The 21,709-nt window shown below is 43.1% G+C and overlaps 1 protein-coding gene across 14 annotated transcripts in view; it reads right to left on the bottom strand.

Annotated features, from left to right (window-relative positions):
• The window catches only part of ARMC9 (armadillo repeat containing 9), a 110,647-nt gene extending 89,291 nt beyond the window's left edge, over nt 1-21,356 (bottom strand). For 5 of the 14 annotated variants that reach the window (XM_038416121.2, XM_043492174.1, XM_043492179.1 and 2 more), the window contains exons 1-7: nt 21,220-21,350; nt 19,208-19,295; nt 17,670-17,795; nt 14,527-14,697; nt 12,394-12,549; nt 8,594-8,686; nt 7,211-7,235 (exon numbers count right to left, since the gene is read on the bottom strand). In XM_038416121.2, coding sequence (XP_038272049.1) covers nt 7,211-7,235; nt 8,594-8,686; nt 12,394-12,549; nt 14,527-14,697; nt 17,670-17,795; nt 19,208-19,261 — 625 coding nt within the window. In that variant the 5' untranslated portion in view covers nt 19,262-19,295; nt 21,220-21,350. Of the gene's footprint in view, nt 1-7,210; nt 7,236-8,593; nt 8,687-12,393; nt 12,550-14,526; nt 14,698-17,669; nt 17,796-19,207; nt 19,296-20,148; nt 20,542-21,219 lie in introns of those variants that run through there. The other 9 variants (XM_043492176.1, XM_043492178.1, XM_038416134.2 and 6 more) reach the window with 4 other exon arrangements.
• Nucleotides 21,357-21,709: the final 353 nt, after the last annotated feature.

Genomic DNA, 21,709 nt, shown 5'->3' with positions numbered 1-21,709 from the left:
CACATTGAGTAATGGGCCTAACCTGTCCTTAGTCTTCCTCATGCTTCAGATGTATTTGTAGAATATTGTCTTGTTAGACTTTAGGTCTCTAGCTGGTTTGATCTCGTTCTGTGCCTTGACCTTTCTAATTTTGTCCCTACATACTTGTGTTATTTGTTCATATTCATCCTTTGTAATTTGACCTAATTTCCACTTCTTGTAGGACTCTTTTTTTGATTTTTAGATAATTGAAGATCTCCTGGTTAAGCCAGGGTGGCCTCTTGCCATACTTCCTGTCTTTTCTATGCAGTAGGATGGTTTACTCTTGTGCCCTTAATAATGTCTCTCTGAAAAACTGCCAACTGTCTTCTATTGTTTTTTCCCTTAGACTTGCTTCCCATGGGGTGATACCTGCCAACTCCTTGAGTTTGCTAAAATCTGCCTTCTTGAAATCCATTGTCTTTATTTTGCCGTTTTCCCTCCTACCATTCCTTAGAACCATGAACTCTATTATTTCAGAATCACTTTCACCCAAACTGCCTTCCACTTTCAAATTCTCAACCAGTTCCTCCCTATTTGTCAAAATCAAATCTAGAACAGCCTCTCCCCTGATAGCTGTCTCCACCTTCTGAAATAAAAAATTTTCTCCAATACATTCCAAGAACTTATTGGATAATCCGTGCCCTGCTGTGTTATTTTCCCAGCAGATGTCTGGGTAGTTAAAAACTTTGAAATGGACAAAATTACAGCTCCTGACAACAAGGTAAGCAAACTTACTGAAGGAATCTAATTACACAATTGCCTAAACTATAAAATATTCATAGAATCACAAAAATTTAGGGCTGGAAGGGCCCTCGAGAAGCCATCAAGTCCAGCCCCCACACGTTGAGGCAGGACAAAAAAAAACCTAGACCATCCTGGACAGGTGTGTTTGTCCACCCTATTCTTAACCTCCAATGATGAAGATTCCTATTTAAGACCATTTCCACTGGACGTATCCAAAGATGGATGTTCACATAGAGAAAACTTTGCAACATATTACTCATGAAACATATATCCACTCATTGTTCATTTGCTTTTCGTAAGTTTGATGGGGAACATTTACAGTGATGAGAATAATTCTTGGAACTATGGTCAGCAGGAAAAACTACACACCCAAATGCCTGTACATCCTACTGAACGTATTTAAGCATCTCAATATTTAAGAATTCTTTCCACACATGCAGACCACACGATGCTACAGAAATTTTATTTTATACACTTTGCACTGTGCTGCTTTGTACTACCCGTAGATCTCATTTTTTAGGAATTAACCATTGTCATTTGCTGAAAGGTTTACTAGCTTTCAAACTAGGAACCTGGATATCTTGGTAGCCTTCCAAGTTCAGTTGTTTTTGTTTTTCATTTGTCAAACTAAATCTCCATTTCAGAAAGCCCCACATAGCCTTCACATCACAGAATAAAACACAATACATCACAAGAAAAATCTATGCTATGAGATTATAAAAATGGATTCATGGGTGAACCTTGCCACTGTTTTTGTCATCAGGAAATACAAAAGAAAGCTGCTGGTCAACCTCCAAAGTTGCTATTTCCTCGATTCTCCTTTAAGTACCCAGGATACAAGCAAAGCCTGGGGGCCATAGATGCTGACTTTTCGTTTTCCCTGGGGGTGCTCCACCCCTCCTCTGTCCTGAGGCCCCACCCCCATGCCACCCCTTCCCCAAAGGCCCCGACTGTTCCTGCCCCTACTCTGCTCCACCTTTTTCTGTTCCCACTCCATCCCCTCCCCAAGGCCCCCACCCATTCGCTGCTCTATGCCCCACTTAAGCCGCTGATCAGCTCTTTGGAGGCATCGTTGAACAGCTGTTTGGCGGCACCCCCGATTAGCTGATCGGGGTGCCGCCAAACAGCTGTGTCTGGTGGGTGCTGAGCACCCACTGTTTTTTTCGGTGGTGCTTCAGCCCTGGAGCACCTATAGAGTCAGTGCCTATTCCTGGGGCTTTGCTTGTACAGCACCAGCATTTTGTAGTTCTTCAGATCTGCCTAATCAAAAAAAAAACCTACAGGGGAAGTTGTAAGGTAAGCACACCACCCAGACAGCTTTTAAAATCATACAGGTAAAAAAAGTCTTGTGGCAATCAGGTGAGGAGCCAGAGCATCTAGCAGGTTAATCAGGAAAGGTAAACACTCTAAACTCTCCTGCACATCCTCCAGAGCATTTACACCATCTCGTCTAACCTCAAAGGCTTCAGCATGTCAGAGACTAATGACCGGCAACGATTTACAAAAGGCTGTGTTCAGAACTCTTTGCCATGCTACATTTCATTCACGTGTTCCTTATTAATTTTGTTTTCATTTCTACTTCATTGATAAAGCAAACACTCACTCACGTCTCCAACAGTGAGCCTGTACTATGGATCTCACTGTGAGTCTTCTGCAGGAGATTTTGGAAGCACATCACAAAGCTCACACCTCAGACCCAATTCCCTTTAGATGAGGCAGGCCTCAAAACAATCTTTTTTAAAGTCTAAACAGACCTAAATTTTGAGGAATAAAACAGAGCTACGTATTAAGGCCTGAAACTGCCATCAGAGCTACACAGGCACACCCATGCAGACTCATGGCCGAAGTCAGGAGAACAAATTAATATTTCAGAAAGGAGTAATTTCCTCAGTACTCTCACTTTTGGAAAAAGTACAAGCTAGAAAGATGCCTCTATTACTTAATAAAATCAAATGCAACATAGAACACAAAATAATGAAGCAAATGACAGAAACGTACAACATTAGAAGACAAACCTCATTTGTTTTAATAAACCAAAATTAGCAGAGTACAAAAAATAAATCCTCAGAATAAAATAAACCAACATAATATAAGAGAACATAGGGAAAATGTTCAGATGCAACTAAGTGATTTAGAAGCCTAAGTTCCATTTTCTGAAGTGACTTAAGCAGTCAAGTACTTAGGTCCCACTGACATTCAGGGAAACCTAGGCTCCACTCCCTTAGGGTACGTCTGCACTGCACCTGGGAGTGAGCCTCCCAACCCGGGTCCACAGACTTGTGCTAGCAGAGCTTACACTAATGCACTAAAAGTAGCTGTGTAGAGGCTGATTTTGTGAGGCACTGTATCTCAAAATAGCACCCCAAAACCCCCATATTCACTGCTATTACGATATGTTTTGTACAAAGTATGCCTTGTGAGGTATCATTTGGAAAGTTATAATCGGTTGAGCATCATTGTTCTGTCAAAATGTTATGTATCATTAGGGGATTTTGCTACATGTTTGTTACTGAAACATGTTAAAAGTCTGGGAAACACCCAGAGACTAGCTCTTCAGTAGCACTCTAGGAGTGACCAACACCCAGCCAGGTGTCAGAGTACCATCACCAGCCATTCACCAGCAGGGGAGTTGAAAACATGAGATTTACAATTCACACACAAGACAGCTGCTGGAACACGTACACCATAGAGCTGCCTAAACCTCAGGATACAGCAAGGATCTTTCCAGAACCTGGAGGAGAGTATAAATAAGGGACAACAACATCACCGTGTCACCTCTTCTCCCTCACGTACACTGAATGCAATAAGATCTTTTGGAAGATAAAAACATTTGAAGTGGGGGGAGTGGTTTCCAGTTAGCACAGACTGCTGTAAGTTTTTGCATAAGAGAAACTATCCACTTCAAATTTGACTTAGCTTGATAAAGTTTAGGAATTAGATTGGGATTTTATCTTTTATTTAGGGCTGTCAAGCAATTAAAAAAATTAATCGGGATTAATCGCACAGTTAAACAATAATAGAATACCATTTATTTTAATATTTTTGGATGTTTTCTACATTTTAAAATATATTGATTTCAATTACAACACAGAATACAAAGTGTACAGTGCTCACTTTATTTTTGATTACAAACACTTGCACTGTAAAAAAAGAAACTAATTCACCACATTGAAGTACTGTAGTGCAATCTCTATCATGGAAGTTGAACTTACAAATGTAGAATTATGTAAAAAAGAATAACTGCACTTAACAATAAAACTATGTAAAACTGTAGAGCCTACAAGTCCACTCAGTCCTACTTCTTGCTCAGCCAGTCACTCAGACAAACAAGCATTCAGTGTTGGGAGAGGACAGGGGAGGGGGAAAGTAAGCAATGACTTGTGCAGGAGAAGGTTCTGGGAGGACAGGGGTAACGATGCGGGCAGGGGAGCAAGCAATGACTTGGCGCAAGAGGAGGGTGAGGGAGGTGTCTTGCTGCTGCTTCTGGAAGGGTGGTTTATAGTACTGGGCTCGTCAGGCTCTCCTCCTTTTACTGAGCTAGGTGGGCTCCCTTCAGCTAAGTGAGTCCTTCTTTGCAAGGGAGGGTGGATTTTACCTCGGGGACTCATCATACAGCAGGGGAGGAGAGGCTGGTACAGGGAGGCTGAGCTCACCAGGCCCATGTTCTCTATGGGGTACCTCCGGAGCAAATGGCTGGTTAAGGGGAATGGGGCACAACGCAGGGGGGTTGGTCCCAGGAGTGAGGGGCCAGCTGGAAACAATAGGGCCCAGGCTGGCTAGGGTGCCAATATGTCCCGTTTTGGCCAGGACAGTCCCCATTTCCATAAGGAGGTTTTAGTACATAAGGAGGTTTTAGTACCATTATACAAGGCACAGGTGAGACCTCACCTAGAATACTGTGTGCAGTTCTGGTCTCCCATGTTTAAAAAGGATGAATTCAAACTGGAGCAGGTACAGAGAAGGGCTACTAGGATGATCCGAGGAATGGAAAACTTGTCTTATGAAAGGAGACTTAAGGAGCTTGGCTTGTTTAGCCTAACTAAAAGAAGGTTGAGGGGAGATATGATTGCTCTCTATAAATATATCAGAGGGATAAATACAGGAGAGGGAGAGGAATTATTTCAGCTCAGCACCAATGTGGACACAAGAACAAATGGGTATAAACTGGCCACCAGGAAGTTTAGACTTGAAATCAGACGAAGGTTTTAAACCATCAGAGGAGTGAAGTTTTGGAATAGCCTTCCAAGGGAAGCAGTGGGGGCAAAAGATCTATCTGGTTTTAAGATTCTACTCGATAAGTTTATGGAGGAGATGATATGATGGGATAACGGGATTTTGGTAAGTAATTGATCTTTAAATATTCAGGGTAAATAGGACTAATCCCCTGAGATGGGATATTAGATGGATGGGATCTGAGTTACCCAGGAAAGAATTTTCTGTAGTATCTGGCTGGTGAATCTTGCTCAGGGTTTAGCTGATCGCCATATTTGGGGTCGGGAAGGAATTTTCCTCCAGGGCAGATTGGAGAGGCCCTGGAGGTTTTTCGCCTTCCTCTGTAGCATGGGGCATGGTTGACTTGAGGGAGGCTTCTCTGCTCCTTGAAGTCTTTGAACCATGATTTAAGGACTTCATAGCTTAGACATAGGTGAGGTTTTTCATAGGAGTGGGTGGGTGAGATTCTGTGGCCTGCGCTGTGCAGGAGGTCGGACTAGATGATCAGAATGGTCCCTTCTGACCTTAGTATCTATGAATCATTTCCAGCTCTCTCCCTGCTGTCCCTACTTCTTTGCCAAACCTGGTTATCTGTCCTGGCTGCAAGGCAGAGCAGAGAGACGTGGCTGCCCAGGGATCAGCTAAAGGCAGCACTGCCCAGCAGCAGGAAAGTGGAGAAAGTGGAGCTGGCTTCAGAGCTGACCACGGGCAGTGCAGACCTTGAGACAGTGGGGTGGGGGGAAGAGGATCAGCCTCAGCTTAGGGGGTGTGGAGCTCGGGGCAGGGAGGCTCGGGCGAGCCCCAGCCATCCTCTTTTTACTTTAAAAACGCCAGGATGAGAACCTGACCAGACAGGTTCTCCAGAGCAGCTCATGCTCCCCTCCCGCCCAGAGGGTCTGCGATTAACACACATTAAAAAAATTAATACATTAATCGTGCTGTGCGTTAATCGCACACGTTAACGGCAGTTAATTTGACAGCCCTAATTTTATTTCTTTTTGTAATCAATTCTGAATTTCTATGCCTATACCACTTAAGTCTCTTAAAACCTATCTTTCTATAGTTAATAAACTTATTTCAGTGTTTTACCTAAGCCAGTGCATTTTTGGTTGAAGTTTGGGGAGTCTACTGGGGTTATAAAGGCTGGTGCATATCTGTACCCTTTGATGGCATGAGAAACTAATGAGCTTACTCTGACCTAGGGGGTCTTGAGCAGTGTCAGGTGCACATTTTTGGGGTGCAAGGCTGGGACTAGGGATATATGAGTGTCGCCCTATATGTAATTCAAGAATGGCTTGGCATAGCACTCTGGAATATGTCCAGGGATGACCTGTGTGCTAGAGGCTGGGGTGAGTGAGCAGAGTGGCCACTCACACAGCAAAGCAGGAGATAGGGCACACCCGACTGGAGAGTTAAGGGTGCACAACCATCCAACAGTCCAGACTGTACCCCGGGCAGGTCATAGCTTTGACGCTGTAATTTGACCTGGATCTTAGACTCTTAAGACCACCTCCTCCTTGAGAGGACCTTGAGAGCCCAAACTCCAGCCTGAGCCACAATGTCTACACAGTTATCTGTAGCACACTAGCACAAACCCTGGTAAACCAAGTCTGTTAACCCAGGCTTGCTCCCCGATGCAATGTAGACATACACTCGGATGCTTTTGAACATTTATAAACAAAATATGACAAGAAAATTAATCCAAAATTAACACATTTTTATCAGGGTTAAACCAATTGCTTCAATATTAGGAATCTAAAGGAAAAAACCTGAAGGGGAATTAAAGACAATAAAACTCATTGTTTCTCTGCAAACCCCTGCAACTTCCAGAATAATTGACTTAAGATTTGAGAGCAGAGGATCTATATATATACAGCTATAAACACATATTGGAGAGGAATTCTAGGAAAATTGTATCTAATCAGGATTGCAACATTTGCTTAAATATGCACCTTTTACCAAATCCTCCATATGATCTGTTTTTAAGTACAAATGTCACTAAAAAAAAGCTGGAAATACAACCTCTGCCATTAGGCCCTTTGGCAAACTGCCAATGGAATGTCCCACTAACTTCAATGCAGTCCTTCCAATAAGAAGTTGTAGGACTGGGGCCTTAATTTTAAGCCATTTTTTGCCCAATTTCATTAGCTTTCCTCTCACCCAAGGCCTATCCTCCTCTCAGAGTTACAGCTGCTGGTAGTATAAGCCTTTCCTAGCAAATCTGATCATTTACCTTTGCTGCACTGTCCATTCTCCTTCTGTTGTAAGAGAGAGAGTAGTTCAGGAAAACATATCTCCATTTAAGGGGTATTCAGGATAGGGACATAGACCAATGAACTGATCAGTATGGCACAATCTATTAAGTCCAGTGTCCATACTGCTTTTGGCATTACTGCCTAATGCTTTGGGGAAAAAGAAAAACCCCACAAAGCACCAAGCCCTGATGTGTAATGTTGCACAGAAACACGCGAGAGCCTCTTTTCTTATTCCCGCAGACATCATTTTATGCTCTGAAGCATGAGCTTTGATAACCCTAATCTTAGCATGCAGACACCAGGAAAAGGCTTGAAACTCTCGTTATGAAACAAAAACTGTATCAAATATGAGTCGATGACATAAGTTGTGCAACTGTTTTATAGAAAGAAATGTTTCCTACCAAAGAAACTCATAGGACTAAGTCATGAGTCAGCCTATGCACCCATGCAGAGGAAGAAGCAAGCATAAGATGCCCACTTACTCCTCTGTGTGGGCTTGCCACTTGAAGAGTCATAACATGGAAAGGAGAGCAGTGATCACAGCTCTCCATCCAGCCAAGCAGGCAGAGAGTGAAGGGGCATTACCAGAACAGAAGGGGTACTACCTCCATGCCCCCACTACAAGGGCCAGTGGAGCCACGTTGGTGTGCTGGGGGAAAGGAAGCTGTACTAGGAAAAGGGATGGTGCAACTCGTGTCCATTGAAACTATGATTTGTAGAGTCAGAATTTGGTCCCTGTTTTGTTCCTGGGGCTACGCAAATAGGTGCTGCCCCTTACGAAAGGCTAAGAGGTACCAGTCTAGCCATGAGTGAGCTGTGCTGAGCAAAAATAGGGCCAGTAATCTTGTCAGACCTCTGTTACTATGCAGATTAGGCCTCCCACTGCGGCTTAAATGACATGGTTAGAGAAATGATGGATGCTTTTTTAAATAAAATAAAGCACGTAGCACAATTTGTTTAGTAAAATAATTATCTCTGGGACTCCTGAAAGCTCTGAAAAAATTCCACTGAAGTGGGCTTCTGAGAAAGACCGAGGTTTTAGTGGTTGCCCAGAGAGAGGTCATGTCAGAATTGTGCCTCAGACAATGATATACTATCCACATTATATTAAATAATGATGATCTGGTAAACAAGCAGGTCAGTAGATACCTAATATTTATACTGCTGTCCTAACATTTGGTACAACTTTTTTTAAAATGACTTTTCTGAATGTGATGTGTCAACATTTCCCAGGGTAAGTAATACAACTTAGTAACATTACGGTGATTACACAGCAAACAAGCAGCATGCTGCTTCAATAAAATTACTATAAAAAGGGCAGTCTAATTTAATGATCTTTAAAACATTTTTCAAAAGGATACATATAAAGTGAGAAGCCTTGGGGCATGACTGGCTTTGAGAGTCAGAGACAGGAACTTTTCCAACTTCATCTTTAACTCCGGCATCCAAGAATCCTTGAAAAGAAAAAAACAAAAAATTACAGCTGGAGTCATAGCAACTTCCAGCAGCAAGCAACACAGCCAGCACTGCAGTGAAAAATTGTACCTCAAATATTATGAAAGCTAGCCTGCTTGAAGAGTGGCTCATACGCATGCAAGAGAATGACAAGTCAACTCAACAATAATCCTAAACATTTCATTTATAATATTTTATTAAGTCATATATAATATTTTATTTCAATTTTAAAATAGCTACACAAAAATAGGCATACTGAATGTGCATGGAACACAAGGCATTAAGTTGCAAAAATGAAAACAAATCAGGCCAAAAAATTAAAGCCAAATGAGAAAAGTTCATTTGTAATGGAACATAATAATGAACCCCTGCTAATTCTTCAGCTTTAATGAACAAAGCTATAGAAATCATTGTATTAATTTTTCATAGTTAACTCAATCTGGAATTTAAGTTTATGTTTTGTCATTAGACTATCATAGGCCATGGCCTTATGTCAGTGAATCAGAATACAACATTTCTATAAGAGGTTTGGATTCCAGGAACTTGTAAGAAAAATGGACTAATCCTTGAATCTGCTGTTTGGAATGCAGTTTTCTTTCTAACTATCTGACAGATACATCTTCCCCTAAACACCAGAAAACACCGTGAATCGGGGGAAAAAAAACAGTCTTTGCTCTTAAAAATTCCATACCAACTATCCATTTCCTCAGTCATCACCCTCCATCCAATCTGGTTTTTGCTTGCTGAAAAGGTACCTAACAGGCGAACAGTTGATATTTTTCAACAAGCAGCAAAAACTTCCTGAATTTTGCTGTTCTATGTGTTCAGAGCTGCTCTTACATCTCAAGTTTCCCTGGGTTTCACCAGGTTGGAAATGATACAGGATTCACATTTGCCAGGTTTGCGAGTCTGAACTCAAGACAATGATGCACCATTGAATACTATACAGTATTGCCAGGTATACTATATGTGCTTACATACCTTTCGCCCTATCACATTTCAATATATCTCACACCTGAGGCAACATGCGGGGGTGCATGCAGGGTCACATGCCCCCCCAGATTGCTGTGAGCACCAAGCTGCCCTTGCAGGGCTCAGGGTGAACTGACCCTGTTGCCCCACAAGAAGTCCATGGCCGGGCGCTGTATGAAATGCCACGGAGGCCCAATGCACCCCCTTCAGCTTCTGGCCCTTTACCGCAGCTCAGTGGACCTCTCCGAAGCTTGCTCTGCTCAGCCTGCTGCGGGGAGGAGGGCTTTGTTCTTCTCACACTACACCCCGCTAGGTTCCAGCTTGCTCGGCTCCTCTCCCCGGCAGCCAGACCCAGGTAGGAAGCAGAGGGAGCGGGACAGAGCCATTTCTGCCAGGTGAGGGTGGCCACTCCAGGTTACTGCTTCTGTGCAGCATGCAAGAGCCCAGCTGGGAAGGCGGTGGCAGGGGCTGGAGGGTGGTCATTGGAGATAGCATCGGGAACAGGTTCCCTGTGTTCAGCCAGAGTAGGGGCATTGCTCATTCTCCTCCCCCTGCTGAGGTGCCCGTGAGGGCGTGAAAGCTCCGGGGAAAAAATTTATTGCTGCGAGTTCCCCGCCCAGGGCCCAGTCTGGCCCAGCAACACATGCTCCCCACTCTTGCGGCCCCAGCCCCCAAAAGCCAGCGGAATTGGCTGCCCTGGCTCAGGGAAGTGAGGCTGGAAGGTTCCTGTACCCAGAGGCAATGCACTGGGCATTCACATGCCCCCCCCCAACCTTTGAATTGGGCCCCCCTGCTCTTAACACTTGCATGTCGCCTCTGCGAGCACTTTAGACAATACATTTAGTCCTTTTCTAGAACAATAGGATTCTGTTTAAAAAAAAATCTGGTCTCTATCATTAACAATACTTAGTGACTCTTTTTTGTTTTTGTTTGTTTTAACTTTGGAATTGAGCAACTGACTTGTTTTCAAGGAGGCATGTGAATTGTATGATTCCACAGAAGCTGTGAGTGACTAAGCATTAAGATCTTGGACACAGAGATCCTGGAGATAAATGAAATATTTCTCCTAGAATAGCATGCAAAAAGGCTGCTGAACAGAATTCAGAAAGTAATCAGATCCCACCTCTGAAACCAACTAGCCCTTTGCCTTTTCTCATTATTTGCAAGTCCAAAAGGAAGCGGCAGAATGTTCCTTTTCTGGTTTCAATCTGACTTACCAGCGGATAGCAAGTTGCCAAATACATGCAGTCTGACCAAGGGTTAACCTAGCACCACTAGCGTCATCTAGACATCCTTTCCTAACCATCAAGCTGGGCAGGTACCTGGAAGTGGGTTTACATATAGGCCGTTCCCCCCCCCCCACTATTAAGTCAATGGGGTAATTGCTGTAAAAGCTCCAAACTAAAAGAGATGCAGAAAGATCAAATCTATCTATGAAGTTTAACCTTAATCTCATTCTTATTTTCTTCCCACCTTGCCTCTGCAGTGACAGAAGATGTAAATTCTGAAACAGCCATACAAGGGCAAAGGCCAAATATGTCTAGCTGACAAAGCACTCTCAGGAACAACATGGGTATGACAAAGCTGTTAAACATAGCTATAGAGTCTCAATTTTTTGGAAAGGAAGTTCCATGTAATGCTGCTACAAAAGTCATAGGAAATGTTGGATGGATATGTTGGGGGACAGTTGCATTCTCATCATTTACTGGAGGGAGGACTACTTATGAAATAGAGTTTTCCCTCTTCTCCCCATTAACTAAGGAGGCTTGGGTTCGTTTCTCAAAATGTATTTCCAACAGGCTCCTTACACATAAGCCATGTCTACACTACCATTTATAAGGAATCTGGTGGCACCTTAAAGACGAACAGATTTATTTGAGCATAAGCTTTCGTGAGTAAAAACCTCACTTCTTCAGATGCATGGCATAGAAGTGAGGTTTTTACCCACAAAAGCTTATGCTCAAATAAATCTGTCAGTCTTTAAGGTGCCACCGGACTCCTTGTTGTTTTTGTGGATACCGACTAACACTGCTACCCCCCCCCCCGATACTTGACTACCGCTTATGTCGCTCAGGGGTCTGAAAAACAAACAAAAACAAAAAAAAAAAAACCATACCCCTGAGCAACATAAGTTTAGCCAGCATAAGTGGTAGTGTGCACAGTGCTACGATGGCGGGAGAGCTTCTCCTGCCAACACAGCTACTGCCGCTCGTTGTTTTAGGAGGTCTACAGGAGAGTTCTCTCCCATCGGCATAGAGCAGCTACACAAGCTATCTTACAGCAGCGCAGCTGTATCAGTGTGCTACTGTAAGCTCACTAGTGTAGACAATGCCTTAGTTATCAGGCTTTTCACTGAGCTTTGGGACCCAGAAACAGTGGGTTTTGTTGAGCAGCAACGCAAAAGCAGTATGAAACATAGATCAGTATTGCCACATTGTTCCCCACAGGTATCTGCATTTCAGAGGCAAGTGGGACAGTGATCCTATTTATGAACACACTATCTGTAAAACACTTTGGGATCATTCAGTACACAAGCGTATGCAAGTGACTGGAAAACATTACTATGTTATTAACAGCACTTATACTGCATCTCACCACAAATATTCTTTTTATGATTTACAATTTCAGCAGAAGGAAAAAATAAAAAGCATTACCATACTAAACAGTACTCAGCATCCATCCACCCTGTGAGAAAAATCATTATTAACAAAATCCGTGCAAAACAAATATTTACCTGAAAGAGTTCTTTAAATGATGGATGGACCATGGGGTTGGGAACAAAAGGCAAAGCATAGAAGGGGAGAAATTCTGTGGTCTGGCTCAGTGCAGCCCCTTTCGTCTCCAGATATGTTTTAAAGTGAGAAATCCTTTCATCAAAGTCAGCTTTGTCCTAGGAAACAAAGAAACAGGCATCATTATTTAGAAGACAACTTCTGTGGGTGTTTAATGGGGCTGGCAGCTGCAAGTGAAGACTTAAATTCAACATCAAGCACTAATTCTCCATCCCACAATACCTGCTGAGCAAGTACTGCTAAGTGCTTCTCAGTGGCCAGCCCAGGGAACAGCACTCATTCTAGCTAGTCAGAGAGCATTTCACCTGGTCACTTATCCAAAAGGAAAAGGCAGAAGGGTTCTTCCATGTTAGGACAACGGAGCCAAGAGAAATAAGGGAGGGCCACTTGCTTTATAAGCAAAACAGTCTTGAGCACTTGGAGCAGATTTCTGCAGGTCAAGTGCCATATCCGCATTCAGCAAGTGGAGAGGAAGTCACTACTTGATTTTAAATAGGTTAAATAAGCCATCTCTTGTATCTCTGGCAAGCATAGTATAGCGAAAGCCACACAGGAACAAAATCAATGGGTCAAAAAATCATCCTCAATATCACATGGAATATATTTTGCTGGTAGATATTTATTTCATAAACTTCTTTAAAAAGAAGCATTGTGCTAAACCTAGAAGAGATAACTGTTGATTAAAAAAAAAAAATCATTTTTACTAACAATCATTCTCACTTAAGCCACTAACCACCACATTAGTTACTGACAGAATTTTTAAAATATAATTTACTTTTCATGGACTTCTCTCAGATTGATTGGACAATTAAAAATAAAAAAAATAAAAAAAGACTACTCAGTTTCATCTGCTGGCTGCTTGTACCGTTGCACTAGTGCATTGTTTAGAATAGATCATACACAGTGCTTGAGACTATTTGGGGATGTCTACACTATAAACAAACACCCATGGCGGATCCATGTCAGCCGACTCAGGTACATGGGGCTTGAATTACGGGGCTGTTTTATTGCGGTCCCAGAGTCCAGGCTCCAGCCAAAGCCCGAGTCAGCTGACACGGGCTGCTTTGGGTGTTCAATTGCAGTGTGAACATACTCTTTGCTTTTTATACATTTTTTCCAGATGAATATATTTTAAATTCTTGGGAACATCTCTATTAGAATTAAGCATTTTTTAAACACTTACATTTTGGATCAAATTTTACCTGACAGCGTCCCTTTTTGTTGCCAGTCATAATAAAGCAGAGAAGAAACAAGAGAGAATGCAAAGGCTCACACAGTGGGACATTTATTCTAGCAGATACCAATTCTCACCTATTAAACACTGTGGACAGCTTTGTTAACACTAGGTGGCCCATTTAAACTGACTTTTCACAATTTGATGTGCTACTTTTCTATTGTGTAGTTACTATACATTTCCCTGAAGCTAGTCCCGTTATAAAGTATCATTACTAGGGTCCAAAATAAATTAATTCTACTATATTATGGTGAGGTACTACATAATTAAGGTTACAAATCATGTTTACAATACAAAACTGGATTTTGGACCACAATCTAAAAGCTGCAGAAAAGGTCATCTGAACCCAAAACAACAGAAATGGTAAATAAGGCTAAAAAAAGACTTTCACCAAAAAAAAACTGAGGTGTCAATCAATCTTGAAATATGGAAGTTTGAAATAATGAGGTGTTTTTTCCTGTTTGGTAGATTCTGCTCATTAATTTGGTGGTCATATCTTATTTGCCTTGTAGGTTACTGAATGTCCACTGGAATAAAATAAACTCCCATGAATTCAAGGGCAAGATTTTAAAGGTAGACCTCCCTTTGAACTCTTTGGAACTTGACAGTACTCAGTACCTTATAGGATCAGGTTCAAATGAATAATTTCATCTCCACACTTCACTAGCTCAAGGGTCTGCTTTCAGGATAAACTCAGATATAGGCTGCTGTTGAAGGAATGGATTTGCCTGGGGATACCTAAAGACCAATCCATTCTAATCCATTTTGTTTTGGCAAACACCAAGATTGGAGAAGATACACACAAAAATCAAAATAAGTCCAAACTGAAAAGCAAACCTACAGGCTTGCCCACGGAGTGCTTCAAGAGGTAGATGGCAAAGTGGATATGAAGATAAAATTCCAGCTTCTGGGCAAGAGGCTCATTGTCTCGGAGTGAAGAGGAAATATGCTCCTCCCAAAGTTCAAAGAAAACTTTCTGCTCTCCATCTTCAAATGCTGTAAGCAGATCCTTCTGCAAAAAGAGAGGTCATTCAACCCCACATATAGATGGGCAACATTTCCAAAAGTACCTGACTTAGGAGCTTAAGTTCCATTTAAATCCACTTAAATCTCTTAGCTGTTTTTCAAAATTTTACACAAAGCCTCTCACAATTCACCAATTATAGACTAATTACATTAACCATATTTCAACCTATATCAACATTTGGATATTTTAGCTCCACATGCAGCTTCTTCTCCTAACTCTCCATGCCACCCGGCAGCAACTACTGCTCTTCCCTGCCCACCAGCCAGCATGAATTAGATATAATTCAGTGCTGTGTCAGCGCTCTAGAGATCACCAAGGAATCAATGCCTGCATGGCAGACACAAAACCCACTTCAACAGCTTCTGATCTTGTGACGTCAGCCAATGCAAGTGTGTCTGCATCTTATTAAACTTGCCTCCTCCTCAGATATGGCTCTTTTCATTAAATTTTCTTTTTTGGTAGCTTCTCCTTCAGGGGTTTGTTTTTCTTAACATCAGCCTCTCTCGTCACTTCTATAGAAGTGATCCACAAATGTATATGTCCCTGGACTTTCTCTCTGACTCTCCTTTTCCCCCAGCTATCTTCATGTCTTCACTATCAGCTACTGGCTGTATGGTAACTACCCACTATGAAATATTTCTAAAGTATTGAGCAGGGGTAGGGAACCTATGGCATGCGTGCCAAAGGCAGCACACAAGCTGATTTTCAGTGGCACTCACACTGCCCGGGTCCTGGCCACCAGTCCGGGGGGCTCTGCATTTTAATTTAATTTTAACAATCTTATTTACTTTACATACAACAATAGTTTACTTATATATTATAGACTTATAGAAAAAGACCTTCTAAAAATGTTAAAATGTATTACTAGCATGTGAAACCTTAAATTAGAGTGAATAAATGAATGAATGAAGGAAGAAGACTTGGCACACCACTTCTGAAAAGACAGGAGTACTTGTGGCACCTTAGAGACTAACACATTTATTCGAGCATAAGCTTTCGTGGGCTACAGCCCACTTCATTGGATGCATAGAATGGAACATATAATAAGAAGATATGTATATACATACATACAGAGAACATGAAAAGGTGGAAGTAGCCATATCAACTGTAAGAGGCTAATTAATTAAGATGAGCTAAGGTGCCACAAGTCCTATTCTTTTTGTGGATACAGACTAACACGATTGCTACTCTGAAACCTGTCACTTCTGAAAGGTTGCTGACCCCTGTACTGGAGTCCTCTGTTTTTCATGTACACTCACCTTACCTTAGACCCCCTACCCTACTACAGTTAGAAACCTTGGGAGTCATCCTAGATTCCAAAATTTCCCGTATTTCTCTGCTCTCCCTGATGAATAAATTTGTCTATCCCCACCTCTAGAACACAACTTAGCTAGAATTCACCCTTACCATCTCCCAGTCTCTGAAAAATAATCCACATTCATGGTTCGATTACTCCTCATCACAATTAATTAAATTTATGGTCTTCTTAAATCCCTATTTACCAAACCTCAGAGAGTTCAGAACACTGCAAGCCTCTCTATTGTTCTAGAAAACTGTCATAACAACCTCTTTCCTCCATCACCTTCACTGGTTTCCCAGCCATCTCCAGATCCAATTAAAAAATGCCCTCCTGGTTTTCAAAATTATTTATTAACTTCCTTCATTCAACCTCTTGGCCTTCACATTATCCTACACCTCCAATCACTCACTGCTTCTTCTTCATCTCCTTTCCACAACCCTCCATAGTTGGGAGGCCTTGACATTACTTTCGTTGTCCTATCTCACTCAAAAAAATAATAATAATCACACCTTAAAATCTCTCTAAGATGGATATGAAACTCTGCCCAACTTTCACTCACTCATCATTTATCCTTCCCCTTTCCTTCTCTAACTATGATTAGTGTGCAAGAAAATAATATGGGAGGTACAGGAAGAAACATTAGATCCAGACTTATCAGTTCATCCATGTTTTCATAATAATGAGGTAGAGTCCCAGGAGCAGAGGGAGTAGATAATTCCTGGGTATATTTTAATAAGTTAACATGATGGATGAATGTATTTTGTTTTGTAAAGTGTGCCTATCCTATATTCTAGAGCACATTTACAGATAATTTTATCCAGAAACATTTAGAACATTTCAAAATATTAATAACATCCTCCTAACCATTAGGAATAACAACTTTGCAATAACCCACTCCTACCCTCCTCAACAACTTGAGACATAACATGACCATCAAGGCCTGAAGCCAGACCATAGTGTCTCATGATTTTGGGTGCCTCAACTTTGGGCATCCTATTTGACTCGTCTTAAAGATGCCTGGTTTTATGAAGGTGGGAGTTCAATAGCGGAGCACAGAAAAAAAGCAGATGTTTTGATTCGCTGGCAATTCCGAAAACACAGGAAAGAATTTCAATGTTGGTCAAACCAAAACCAAACATTTTCCAAATCTTGAAACGAATTAAATTAAATTAAATTACAAGAGAATTTTGGAACAAAAAGTAATTTTGAACTGAAAAAAACCTAAATGTTTTGATTTTTTCAGAATTTTTTTTTTTAAACCCCAAAATAATTTGACAAAATTGACAGGAATTCATGAAACATTTAGGTGTCGCTGACTCATTATTTGCCGAACAAAAGTTTTGTATGAAAAGTTTCACCCAGCTCTAATGAAAATCAGACCCTTCCAATGAGCGTCAATCTGGAAAACCAAAAACTGAGCCACCCAAATTCATGAGTCGCGTTTGAAAATTTAGACCTTGAATTCTGTAGGACTCTGGTTCCTCATGGGGTGAATTTGAGTTGAGATCTTTCACTGAAAATACCTGCTATCAGCCTACTCCTGTTTAAACCAAAAGTTAGCTTAAGCATTTCAGATTATTTCAACTGATGTAATAGTACAGTGGCTCTACCTGTTCTGATCATTAGCTAGTCAAACCAAATATAAAAAATTTGTTACCTGGATAATCAAAGCCTTTGAATCTCCCAAGGAACCACCTGCTGTTTTAGGTAATGGCTTCCCTTTTATTTTACATTCCTTTGTAAACATTTTCACTGTGTCTTCAAACTCTGCAAAGTCTAAATACTAAAGACACAAGAACACACATAGATAACAAATTCTAAGCTTTTTAATGTTTAAAACAGTGACCAATGAATAGGCAAACTTATTTAAAGGTTTGCTACAAAGCTTTACTATTGTCAGTTGATTTTTTTAAATCAAGAAAAGCAACTAATTACCAGTAATGCAACAGTTTTTTTAACCTTGGTTGAACAGATAGATAATTACAAGAAAGTTATGTGACTAACACTTTCTGAAGGTATCATCATCTACAGGTAATTGGACCTCTAGCTTCAGGAGAATCAGACAAACGTTGTGGCTGAATTTTAAAAGATCTGATAATTTTACCATCACTAATAATATCTTAACTTAAGCAAACCACATTCTTCAGGCCAAGCTACAAAAGATCCAGAAAGATTTCTCCCTCCTCCATCCAAAATGTACAAAACTAGATCACATTACAGGGGGAGAGATTTGCCTGCCTCTGAAGTATTAGCCAGTGTTAGAGGCAGGATGCAAATTTGGGTGGACCAACAATCTGGTGCTTCCAATTATGGAAAAATTCTGTGTTTGGCTTTACCATTTCATGAGAAATTCATAAAGTACAAATATAGGCTAAAAACTATTGGTATGAAAGTGTAAAGAGAGAGAAACGAAATCACAAGAGCGGAGCCTCTGTCACCAGAGTAAGGAGAAAAGATATGTCAATTACGTGACAAAGCAAGTTATATGTACTGTTTGTGGCATAGTCCTAAACAGGTGGCTGTACCACAGCAAAGCCTTAACTTAAAACTAATTTAAAAGAGAAAATTCTTATCTGTGTTATTGATACCAAGAAGATTAAAATTTAAATAATGTTGATGTTTCACCATTCATGCCGTTTTCTTTTTTTTTTACATTTTGAATATACCCCAAACCTATAAAGAGTTACACATGTTATTCAACTTCATACACTGCGAATAGTCCCACTGAAGACAACGGCACTAATCACAGTGCATAATGTTAAGTATATATTTTAATTCTTTGTAGACAATAACAGGGGACTGGTACATTTCACTTTCTAATTCTCAGGTACTAGTATATTTGGTCTGTGAGTCTAACACCACAGCGAAGGATTAAACAAATGTTTTCAATGTTTATTTTAAAAATTTCATTAACACAATTCTATTTATATTATGTTTTGCAAATCCTTTTTAAAATGAAACCTTTTGGGTCCAAAGTTAGTTGATAGTGTTCCTTTAACTTAGGTCCTGATTTTGCCATGAGCTCCATGCAAGCAGTGAGTGCCCCATCAGTGGAACTCCATGCAGCTGCAAGCATCTACTCACATAGAGTAATGGCAGGATCAATGCCTAACAGTTACAAATTTGCCCCTTCCTCCATCCCTAAATGCAGGCACCAAATGATTTCCTCTTTTCTGTTCCATAGTAAACATCTACCTCTTTCACCAGCCCAAGTAACTCGGCTTCATAAGCTAGGACCTCTCCCATCATTAAAGGTTACTGCTGAGTCTCGCTGAAGAAAGACCTGCAAGTCATCAAAACACATTGAATTATTAACACCACTGGTTATCTATCATTCACACATTATCTATCAGAGTGTTTCCCAAACAGTGGGTCCCGGCCCAGTGGGTCACCAGAAGGTTCTAGATGGGTTACAAGCCCAATGCAGAGGGGAGGCCCCAGGAAAGGGGGTTTGTGGAGAAAGCGCCCATCCCCCCAATCATCAGGAAGCAGAGGCTCCTGTCTCCTGGAGCTTGGCCTGGCTCCCCACTCCAGGCATTGAGACCTGGTACACAGGGTTGCATCGACACTGATTTGGCTCAGCCACACCTAAGCGTCACTGAAACCCTGTATGCCAGGTCCTAAAGCCAGGAGCAAGGAGCTGAGCCTAGCTTCATGGAACAGAAACTGCCACCATGGGCTGAGTGTCTGAGCGCAGGACAGGCTTGCTCTCCAACCAACCAATCCACCCACCACCACCCCGCAGCCTCCTTTCTGGACCAGGCCATGATTAGGCTTGTGGTAATGGGTTGAAGGATGATGCTGTGGCAGGGGTGCTGGAACAATTTTTATAGTGGGGGTGCTGAGAGCCATTGAACCAAACTATAAATCCTGTGCATAATGGAAACCACTTCAAGCCAGGGAAACCCCCACCCTGCACTGCAACCACTTGAAGTGGCAACACCCCCTGCACCCCTAGTTCCAGCATCTATGTGCTTTGGGTGACCTGTCAGTGCCCCATTGGCAAGGCAAGGCAAGGAGGAGGCAGCAGATGGGAAGGAAAAGGATGCTGGCCTATGATTTTCACCCCCAGCCCTGCCATGAATTTGGACACTGGGTGGGTCGCATAAAAAGACAAAGTCCAGTTGGTGGGTCACCTTAGTAAAAAGTTTGGGAACACTGGTCCATCTTATTTCCAGTAATGCTCCAAAAAGGAATTCTGTAAATATATCTTCTTGGTGCTCCACATTTCAGCCCCAATCCTGCAAAGAACAAGCTAGCCCGTCTCCTTGGAGACCCACTGACTCCAATGGAGAGTCTCACAAATGCAGGGAGATGCCTGGCCAGCATTTTAGCAGATTGGGGGGCCTAAATCTCCATTAAAGACCTTCATACGAAATTAGATCAGCTTACATCAGCAGAGCAGGTTCAACTGCATAACTGGAAACTAGCAGGTGCTAGTAAATCAACATCACCATCGATAAATGACGGCATAAGAACACAGGTGGCGGTTTTGTCAACGGCACAGTAGCGAGAATCTTTACTGGTTCCTGTTGTAATGTAAATGTAAATGTTCATGTGCACAGGGAAAGGCACAGATGCCGTAGCCGGCTGGTCATGGAAGAGTAAAGCCAGATTTGATATTCTAGGCTGGCTTGGCTTGTGGTCACCTGCGGCCAGGGACATTGTGGTGCCCCTGCTGGTGCTGATGAGCTACAAAGCAGAATACGAGCTAGACCCACCTACCCCTCAGCCTGGCCATTATTAGTCACCCCCTTTCCCACAGGCAGGGCCGCAGAGCTAGAGCCTGGGAAGAGACCGGACGGAGGAGCGGGTGCAGATTAGAACCGGCAGCTCCTGCCCTGCCACTGTGCAGGGGGGAGAAGCCCCATTCCTGCTGCACCCCCAGTTTGGCTAAGGGCTGGGCCTGAACCTTCCCGGGGCGGGAAGGAAGGGGACCCCCCCACCTTGGGTAGGGAACCCCTCACCACCAAGGCTGGCGGGGGAAACCCCATCACAGCCAGACCCTCATCCCCGGAAAGGGGGGGGGGGGGGGGCCGGGCCTCCCATTAATCCCGCCCAGGATGGGTGGGGGAAGCCCCCTCCCCAAGGGCTGGTGCGGGGAGCCCGCCCAGGGCGGGGAGTCCCCGGGTGGGGGAGGAGAGCGTCCCCCCCCCCATGCCCTGTAGGCGGGGAGGTCTCGCTACCCGGGCGCCGGAGCCTCCTACCTGCTCCGCTTCGGGTCCGACCAGGCCGCTCCCCGGCCCGCTGCGGCGTTGCCTGGCGACAGCGGCTTCCCCTCCCGTGCGGAGGCCGGGCTCACGTGATACCGCGCAGCCAATCCGGAGGTAGGGGGCGTTGGCCGGGATCATGTGACAGAGAGGGGCGCGGGCGGGAGGGGGCTGGACGCCTGTGGCCGGGGAGGCCCCGCCCCGCGCAGCTCCCCCTAGCCGAGGGGGGCGGGGGAGCGCCGGGCCGGGCGGCGCCTGTCGCAGCGGGCGTACAGCGCCTAGCACGGCTGAGGCGGGGGTTCAGAGGCGCCCGGCGCTGGCCGTGTGCGCAGCCCCGCCCTCAGAGCTCACTGACTGGACAACTCCGGGGGACAGCTGAGGAGAGGGGAAGGGACTTGCCCCAGGCTACACAGCTGGCCGGCTGGGAAGAGAAGAGGGGGGGGGGTTTCACCCCCAGTTCGGTGCCCCTCCCCTCCCCCTGGTGCTG

Source organism: Dermochelys coriacea, chromosome 9 (assembly GCF_009764565.3).
Source record: "Dermochelys coriacea isolate rDerCor1 chromosome 9, rDerCor1.pri.v4, whole genome shotgun sequence".
Taxonomy (NCBI): Eukaryota; Metazoa; Chordata; order Testudines; family Dermochelyidae; genus Dermochelys; species Dermochelys coriacea.
Note: the sequence above shows the minus strand (reverse complement) of the source record. Positions and strands in the feature narration are given on the sequence as shown.